Source organism: Harpia harpyja, chromosome 1 (genome assembly GCF_026419915.1).
Source record: "Harpia harpyja isolate bHarHar1 chromosome 1, bHarHar1 primary haplotype, whole genome shotgun sequence".
In the NCBI taxonomy this organism is placed as follows: domain Eukaryota; kingdom Metazoa; phylum Chordata; class Aves; order Accipitriformes; family Accipitridae; genus Harpia; species Harpia harpyja.
Window position 1 is genome coordinate 29156497 of NC_068940.1, and position 9271 is coordinate 29165767.

Consider the following 9271-nt stretch of genomic DNA (forward strand, 5'->3'; position numbering starts at 1 on the left):
CAATAGCGCTCCTCTGGTTGCCGCCGCCTCTGCCTCTTTCCGGTCAGGCCCTGCCCCGCGCGGCGACGTCACCGGCGCGGGCCCCGCCCCGCTCACCCATTGTCTCCCGCCCCCCGCCGACGTCGCCGTCGCCGCCGCCCCCGCTTCCCCTCCCGCCGCGGCCTCCGTCGCCGCCCCCCCCCCTCCCCCGGCAGCCCTCTTCCCCCGCCGCGGCCCCCCACCTCCCTCCCCCCGGCGCGGCGGCGGGCAGCCGGGGCGCATGGCGGCGGGGGCGGGCGGCGCGGCGTTGGGGCGGGCGGCGCTGGCGGCGCCGCTGGTGCTGCTCTACTACGGCTTCTCCATCGGCATCACCTTCTACAACAAGTGGCTCATGAAGGTGCGGGGCGGCGCGGGGGCGGCGGCGGCGGGCGGGCGGGCGGCGGTGGTGACGGCGGCTGTCGGTCCCGCAGAGCTTCCCCTTCCCGCTGCTGGTGACCCTGCTGCACCTCCTCCTCATCTTCGGCCTCTCGGCGCTCGCCCGCGCCCTGGCGCGCTGCCGCTCCGGGCGGCCGCGGGCCGCGCTCTCCTGGGCCGACTGCCTCCGCCGGGCGGCCCCCGCAGGTACGGCCGGCGCGGAGGGAGGCCGGGGCCGGGCGCGGCGGTGGGGAGCGAGAGCGGGGCGCTGGGCGGCCGCCCTGCCGGGCCTCTCCCGGAGGCGCGCCGGGCTGCGGCTCTCGGGCCGGGTCCTCCCCCCGCCGCCTGGGGTGGCCGTCGGGGCCGGCGCGCCGCAGCGCCCGGAGCGAGCGGGACGCCCGCCGCCTCCCTTGGGGTGGGCGTGAGGCGGGGGGAGAGCGGCAAGCACCGCTCCCGCGGGCGTCCCGTGCGTTTCCTTACCGGGGGGGCAGGGCAGGGGTGGGGGTTACTTAGAGGTTTAGACGTGCTCTCTTCACCGGTCGTGACAAAAACTAGTTAGAATACGGAGAGGCCGCGCTGAACCTGCTTTTCCGAAGGAGCCGCTGGTGCGTGAGAGTCTAGTCCAGTACCTCCATAAGCTGTCTCTGCAGGTTATTTTTTTTCTCCTTAACGTTGGTGTCAAGCCACGCATTTACGTTATTTCAGGAGCTTTCTCTGGTTGGAACTTGGTCTTTACGATACAGAAGTTCATCGTACATGACACGCCAAACTGCTGTAGCTGAGACCAAGGAGTGAAGCTCCTACTCGGAGCGCAGAACTCTAGCTACTTCCGCAGTTCTTTGGCTGTATGTTAGGCTGGTTCAGTCGTCGTCATACCATCTCCCACAGAGCAGCATCTGGTTTAAGATCTCTGGCAAGGTTTGCAATACCTTACATAACATGCCCCATGGTTTCTTGAAAAATGCCTTTTCCACATCTGTAGCAATATTATCTTTCAGCATAGCGTGCCACTGGATCAGTAAAACTGTTTCCTGTGGTAGGAAGCTTATATACAAGGGAGAATAGACTGTGACAAGAGCTGCACCAGCAGTAAGGATGTGTGCTGAGGATTGTTGCCAGACGTGCTTCTTCAGGCTTCTTGCACTGGCCCTTATACTTGCCAGTTATCATGCTCTGACACATTTGAAAAAGACCTTGTGCAAATCTGTGATGGCTTTCAGTCACAGGGAAGGCAAGGGTTACTTCTGCACTTTTGCATAGTGTATGTTCAGTGAGTGCGGTGCTGAGTCCAACTTAAATCACAGGGAACAGGACAGAAACATAAAGGGCTGAGGATATCTGAGCTCTGTTGGTCCTGAAGAGTTAACCTGAGGAAAACGTGGGTTTTTTTTTTTTTTCCCTGGGTCTGCTCTGCTCCCTATGTTCGTGGTCAAGTAGCAGGGTTTTGTTTTGGTTGGGGGTTTTTTTGTTATGTAGCTGAAGACAGTTAACTTCAGGATTTTTTTTGTTTGATTCTTTAGCTCTGTCAACTTCCTTGGATATTGGGCTGAGTAACTGGAGCTTCCTATACGTCACTGTCTCCCTGTGAGTACAAAAACGATCTTCCCCAGGAGCCTTCTGGTGGGGTTTAGCAAGTGCTTTGTCAGGGTCAGTTTCTTGAATGGGTGGATGGCTCGGTGGGGTTGGCAGGCAGGGTCTATGATAGCTTGCTGGTAGCAACGCAAAAGTGGGTGATCTGGTTCCTAATAGTACTTTGCTGGGAAGGACTACATGGGAGGCGACTGACAGTGTATTTTGGTCCTTACAGCTACACGATGACCAAATCCTCTGCTATTCTCTTCATCCTGCTTTTTTCACTGCTCTTCAAGCTGGAGGAAGTGGTAAGGGTCCCACACAATGCTTTAGGGAAGGGGAAGGTCAGGCCCAGGGAAACAGGCAGTACACCTACAAGAAACATAAGTAGAGGAAGAATGCAATTATGTGGATGAATCTGAAAGAAAGGAGGTGTCTGTCTCTGTTCAGCTCCAGCAGTTTGTAGTGACTTTGTGTTTGCTCTCATCCAGCGGGTGACATTGCTGCTGGTGGTTCTGCTCATCGCTGGGGGGCTCTTCATGTTCACCTACAAGTCCACACAGTTCAACGCACAGGGGTTCGCGCTGGTGCTGTGTGCCTCTTTCCTTGGGGGTATTCGCTGGACTCTCACGCAGATACTTCTGCAGAAGGCTGAACTGGGTATGTAGGGTGTTAGGAAGTGGGCGGTGGTGCTGGTAATGGGGAGGGGAATAAGGAGGTGGTAGCCTTTGCTGCAGAAACAAAACATCTTGTGTAAGGGACAGTGTTTGAAACCTGGGGCAGGGGTTATCTGTTGATCAGTAATGAAGGTGGCTTGGCATCTGCAGCAGCACAGGCATGGGCATTACAAGATGTATGTCTAGGAATGGTACTAATAAAGGCTCTAGGCGCTATGTTATTCCCTGGCTTGTTGCTATCTGGTCTGTTATTGATTCTCCTCTTTCAGGGCTCCAGAACCCCATTGATATCATGTTTCACCTGCAGCCGCTCATGTTCCTGGGGCTCTTCCCACTCTTTGCGGTGTTTGAGGGTGCGTGAGTTAATTAGAGAAAGCAGGGATAGCTTTATAGAGTGGTTGGGGAGATTGCTTAGCAGTTTGTTGTTTGAGATCCTTCATTGAGATAACTGAACAGCTATGAACTTTTCAAAGTAGGTAGAGACCTGGAATTATAAGGACCCAGATATACCTTATGCTGGCAGAACATTAAAGAGTGCATAGGGATAGTAGCCTGCCACACTTGTGGAATTAAGGGCTATGAAGAACTGGCTTCACATCCTCCTGATACTGGAATGTGAGCAGCCCACCCCCATCTTGTTGTGAGGAGTCCTGGGAGTTGGGAAAGGTACTCTGCTACTCACTGTCTTGTTCCTAGGCCTGCCTTTGTCCATATCAGAGAAGCTCTTCCGTTTCCATGAAGCAGGAATGCTGTTCTCTCTGGTAGGGAAGCTGTTCTTGGGTGGAATTCTTGCCTTTGGTCTAGGCTTTTCTGAGTTCCTCTTGGTTTCCAGAACATCTAGCCTCACCCTTTCCATTGCTGGCATTTTTAAGGTAAGGCATGGTTCCTGTGCTAATACTAGAAGGCAAGTACCAAGTCATCCCTAATGGGCCTCGTGTTGTGGGAACTTCCTTAGAGCCTTAGAAATCATCTCCTGTTATTTTCATTCTCCTTGCACCGGAGCTTGATGCTTTGCCTTGCAGTCTCTGCAGTGAAATCCCTTGGTCTCTGACAGCAAGGGGCAGAGACTAGTGGCCATTCTATAAAAAATACCATTAAGGTCCAAAGTTTGGTGGGATCTGGGATAGGCTAAAACATGTGTTCCTCGTGAGCAACGGATAGTGCGGGAGGGAGGAGGGGTAAGAAGGACATGCTCTTGCATCAGACCTGGATATGAACAAACCACTGGTTTGAGCTACCTCTTTAACCTAGTTTGGCACATTCTTCCCTCCTTTGAGGAATCCAGCACATGTACTTTTGAGCTGAATGGTGACACGTGAAATTTGTCTGATCCGGAAGTCACAGGATTCCCATGTAGCCAAGCTATGCAGAGGACTTAAAATCCCACATCCCAGTTTAACAGGTCGTTCTGTTTCTAGAAACTGTTTTTAGAACTCTGCGCATGGAAGAATGTACTGATGGAAATTAGCAGCATGACATCTTGACCTAGGCTTGAGCTGTAAAACCTCTCATGCATATCTCCTCAGGTCCTGCCCTGCCACTTGTCATGTTTTTTGTTTCCACAGGAAATCTGCATTTTGTTCCTCGCCACACGTTTGCTGGGAGACCGCCTCAGTCTCTTGAACTGGCTGGGCTTTGCTGTCTGTCTGTCAGGAATCTCCCTTCATGTCATTCTCAAAGCCGTGAACTCCAAAGGTGATTCTGGTTTAAATCCCGTTCTGTTTCTCTGTAGGCATTCTCGTAGCTTCACTAGGAGCTGTGTCTAGTTCCAGCTCCTTGCCAATGCCAGGTTTGATGGGTACTTTAGTGAGTTTGTCACTAAATGGGCTGTCTGCATGCAGGTGAAAAAGCACTGAAGCTGCACAAAGAGGCCAGCTCCGAGCCTGACCTGGAGCTGCTGCTGCGCCACACTGAACGTGGTGAGGAGGAGGAAGAGGATGTTGAAACCCCACAGCAACACTGACGGAATATCAAGCACAAAGCCCCCTGCTCTGTTCTTACCAAACCTGCCTGACAGCTACCTAGGAGGAAGGTCCAAGAGTCTCTGTGACCACCTAAAGGAGAGCCAGGGCCTGGTGAGAGAGTCCTGCTGTGCTTACTACAGTGTGGATCTGTAGATGCTGCACAAGAGACAGGCAATATCTCTTTCACAGAGAGCAAACTTGGAAGACGAGCCCTGGTTCAGTGGAAGTAGAACGGCGTGGTGAGACTGGGAGATGCTATAGAAAGCTTATTATGGAATCCCGAAGGCTGTACATTGAGAGTGTAGACCACGAGCAGTAGAATGATCATGGACATGTCTGGACTGCAGGCTGAGTGGTTCAGGGATGATTTTAGTGTTGTTTAGGCTTTGGCTTCAAAAGGGAAGGTAGATATACTTTCCCATACTTTATGGTTCTGCTAAGTAGGGACTCCCATCTTGGTGGGAGCAGGTGACTGTATATAAATCCATAGACTTGTCCCCCAGTGAGAAGGAGCCTTTGTGCTTGGTGACCTCCATGTTCTGTATGCATAGTAAGGAGAGAATTAAATGCTGGTATTTGGGACCAATTGAATATAGCTAAATGATGTTGGTTGGAGGAAGAACGGGGGTGCCCGAGTACTTCTGGCCCTACAGGCCAAGGGGAGAGAGAGCAGTATCACAGGAGATCTAGCTTGAGCAATAAGCTTATCAGAAAGTATGTGGGTATCTGAGGGGGGGATTTTTTGGTTTTTTTAAATAAACTGTTTTTCTGATTTCCTTTTGTCTGTACATTATGCACCTATGCTTCATCAAGCGCAGGTCATTTCGTCTTCTGAACTCCTTTCCTTTTAGACCCACACTGACCTTGCAGTTGCATGCCCAATTATTTTTGAGGCCTGGCACACAAAATGCTTGCCCACAAACAGGATCCTTGGTCTCTAGGACTAGGAGGATCTTCCTGCAACCTGTCATATTTGTGCCAGCCAAGAAAGCATACTGACTTGTGGAATGCGTGAACAAGACACCATATCCTAAGAAGACTTTTAGTATTGTGGCTTTTTCTAGGGATCTTACCTCCTTGCCCCATTGGATTGGATCAGTTAGTGCTGCAGTCTTGTCCAGGAAAGAGGAACGGTGCAGGATTTAAGACGTGTCTTTTTCCTTTCTGCTAAGCCACAAGTAGTGGTGGGTGGTGGCTGGTTTTTTGCATGGCAGAATTTTTGCCTCTTTGAAAGTTTTGTTCAATGCTAGCTTTTGGAGTGGAAATCACTCGAGAGTGCTTCCCAAAGGGATAACAGTGCGGTCTTTCTCCTGAGAGGAGCTGGGTTTTAAAGTGAACTTCTGATAACTCTGTTTGAGAACCTGAAGCATTTTGACTAGACTGTCCATCTGTTGATCTTGCTTCATAGTTTTCAGATATGAAGTCTTTGTTGACTTTAATCAAGAGCATGTCCTGCAAAAAACTGGTTCTGAAGAAGAAAACTTTTGTTAATAATGATCATCTTTAATGATGTTCTAATAGACACTGATAACTTGCTTTGGAGCAGACAGCAGGTGGTGCAACTACCTCATGTAAAGCTACTGCACCAGCAGTTCCAGGCCAGGCTGGCACACCAAGGGATCTTGTGCATCAAGTAGGATGCCTGGAGCTGAGGATGGCTTGGTCTGTCCCTAGCTGGATTTTCCAATAGCTTGGGCTTGTGATGCTTCCAGCAGGATTCACCCTGTTTACCCTACTGATAGGTGTAAGCCTCAAGCACTAAATACTGTGTACTTGATGTGGGGCAATGATGCTTTCTGATGTGATCTGTGTTTAGCAATACGGCAGCTGCTCTGCATTTCACTTTCCACTCTCCTAGAACTGAACCTCAGGCATCCTTCTACTGTGTAACTCTCAGACTGGGACTTCAGGTCCCTGTAAATCCAAGTTAAAGGTGACTTTGTTCACAGGCCAGGATTTGTACCACATACGGTGCTTGAAGATGAAATTTGATTGCGCTAGTGCAAGTGCCTGTGAACTGTAGAGCCCTGTAGTCTGTTGCTTCCAGTCTGGTTTCCTCTTTAAGATAGAGGGGCATGCCCTAGAACCTAGTGTCCACACTTAGCATTTCTGATCTAGACACAACTTTTTGGCAGCAAATATGACACTGTCATTCACTCCAGTGAAGGATGCTCAGAACAGCTTTTGGGACAAGCGGTTAGTTCTACACCCTTCCCTAGAAAGTTCCCAGCTGCTTGCTGCCAGTGAGGCTAGGTAGATGTGTGTTTCCTTGTTCAGTAAAATTTTGTTCTTTTCAGAGATAAAGATAAGAGAAACCTGGAAATGAGAACATAAAAGCGTCTACTGCTTCGTGATTTTGCCACAGCATATGGTACAGGTAGTCAGTTGAGTTTGCTTGTGAGACTGACTGGGCATCATTCATCTGTCTTGGAAAGTATCCTATTCTAGTTCCTTCTAATATCCAGATAAGAACAACAGAGGATCTCTGTCCTGTTTCTGCTCACGAATTTTAAAAGCCTTTATGCAGGAAGTTTTGCCCCAGCCTCATAAATCCAGATAGGGATCTTGTGGTGCAAGGAGGTTCATAGTAGGGTGTATTCTGCAGGTGGTTCTGTGATCAGCACACAGCAAGGAGGCCCTAATCCAGCTCATGCTGAAGTACTTCTGCTGCTTTTCTGGGTCTGCAGTGCTAGGATGGAAGGGTTTTTCACTTAGTGGCAGGTTGGGACTTGCTGAAGGTGGTCTTGCAAGGATTCCTGCCGGGGACTCTTAAGCTACAAGGTCTTCTGCTTCTGGGAAAGCATTGCTGTTTTGCAGTCTTTATATGACTTTTCCCTGTGCAATTCTCTCTGCAGGAACCTCACTGGGGTAGAGTTGACGATGCCATGACTGCTTGTGTGCAGAACAGGCAGGATCCATATTTTTGCTGCTCCTCTCTCCCTTCATCCTTCCAACACTTGACTTTCTATGTCCCAGCTTCTTTTAGTAGTAGTGCAGGAAGGAAGTTGCTTCTTAGCTCCCAGTAAGCGCCCAGTAGCTCCTGTGTGGACCTCTTCTTTAAAATGTCTTGTCTGGCAGGAGTGCTGGCAGCAGCAGTGCTGTCACCAATCTGAAGGCTTTACCTAGGATTCTGCCTTTATCCCAAAAATTCAATCAGAAGGTCAGGACTAGAGCAGACCCAGTGTCAAACAAATCAAATGTTAATTGGACTGTGTGTAGATGTGGTTCTTTCTGACCAAGCACCTACTGTGTCCTGGACCCAAGAAATGAAATGGCTGAACAGCTGGCTGTGTCCCCGATATCACTCTTACTCCTGCTGCAATACGTGTAAAATGAAGGTGCTACACCAGCCAGGCGATACCGATAGTCATGTTTAATACTTGTGCTCAGCATGGTAGATGCTTCTGCACAGGCATATGGAGCAGAGGTGACAGGACTTGGGAATCCCAGGAGAAAGAATGCTCTAAGGGTTTCTGAAAACTGCAGTGTTGCTTCCCGTCCTCTCAATTCCACCTTTTACTTTACCTTTTCATTCTACCCTGTGGGTGGAGCTTAAGAGCTTGCAGCGTCAGGGACTTTAGGTCATTGCCTTTGCACTTAGTGTTGGGATTTTAAATTCTGATATGCTTTAAAATAATTAAAATGTAAAAACATTTTGTTTGGGTTGTTTTATTCCTGAGGATTCGTTTCTGCCTTCTTTTCGTAAAAAGAAAGGAGAGAGAACATACACTGACAATCTGATCTCCCTATTCTAGATGATTTAAGGAAAAAGAATAGCAACTAGATCTCTGTATTTATGGATGTTTTAGCTTTTGTGGGGTATGTTCATCAGTTAATGGTGTTGGGTGCAAGGTTAATTGCTAGATGTATGTGGTGAGTTTAATAGCAGATGTTCAGGAAGAAGAATGTAGAAAGGATGGACAGTAGTCTGCATCAAACATCTCATTATAAACTTCTCAGGCTGTAAGGGATAGCGTATGAGGAACTAGCAGTGAAGAGCTGTTCCTGCGAAACTGGCCAAGATACAGAACTTAGAATCAGCTTATCCAAAGGATGTTTAGACTCTAAATAACTGTTGTGTTTGGAAAATCTGGGGTCAGATATCCTGATGGAGAACGTAAAGAAGTTACGCTTTCCTGCATACCTGTGGGAGGTTAACTTAATGTGTACATGGCTTTTCGACTGCTTTGAAGGTCCTTTTTTGTCTGTTTTATGCTAGAACTACTCCTACCATTCAGATGAAATGGCACATTGATTTAATAACATCATTTGGGGTAGCATGTTCCCTGCTAGCCAAAGCTCCAGAATGTTAGAATCACAAGGTCTAGCTTCAGTCACGCTTGCTAGAATAAGGTGGGAAGGGGCAGCTGTTTCACAGCGTCTTCAGGACTCATTTGAGGCATGGAAAAATTTGCATGGTAACTCATCAGAGAGAGAAGGCACAAGCCCCTCGGTGGGCATAATTGGAAAATGCAATTTCTTCTTGAGCCCTGATAGCTTTGGGAGTCTTCTAGTGCTAGGAGTCTTCAAGTCACCTTGCATATGATTTAGCCACTGAATCTTTGTTCCTTTAGCTTGTACTTGAACAAGGTCAAGTATTGTATGACGAGCAGAGTTCTATCTGCGTACTAGCCTTGAGTCGGATCTCTGTGAGGTGAAGGCTCA

General features: G+C 49.2%; 1 protein-coding gene across 5 annotated transcripts; it reads left to right on the plus strand.

The window, feature by feature from the left end:
- The first annotated feature begins 220 nt into the window (after positions 1 to 220).
- On the plus strand, positions 221 to 8262 carry SLC35C2 (solute carrier family 35 member C2). 5 transcript variants are annotated; one of them, XM_052782492.1, is made up of 9 exons: positions 221 to 376; positions 450 to 600; positions 1914 to 1977; positions 2201 to 2273; positions 2457 to 2625; positions 2912 to 2995; positions 3339 to 3514; positions 4208 to 4337; positions 4484 to 8262. In XM_052782492.1, exons 1-9 carry the CDS (start codon positions 260 to 262, stop codon positions 4603 to 4605), a joined length of 1086 nt encoding a protein of 361 aa, XP_052638452.1. In that variant the 5' UTR covers positions 221 to 259; the 3' UTR covers positions 4606 to 8262. The 5 variants fall into 5 exon arrangements, with proteins under 5 accessions (XP_052638452.1, XP_052638465.1, XP_052638460.1 ...); XM_052782500.1 differs by having other exon boundaries at positions 223 to 376; positions 3339 to 3403; XM_052782505.1 differs by lacking the exon at positions 2912 to 2995 and having other exon boundaries at positions 222 to 376; positions 3339 to 3403.
- Positions 8263 to 9271: the final 1009 nt, after the last annotated feature.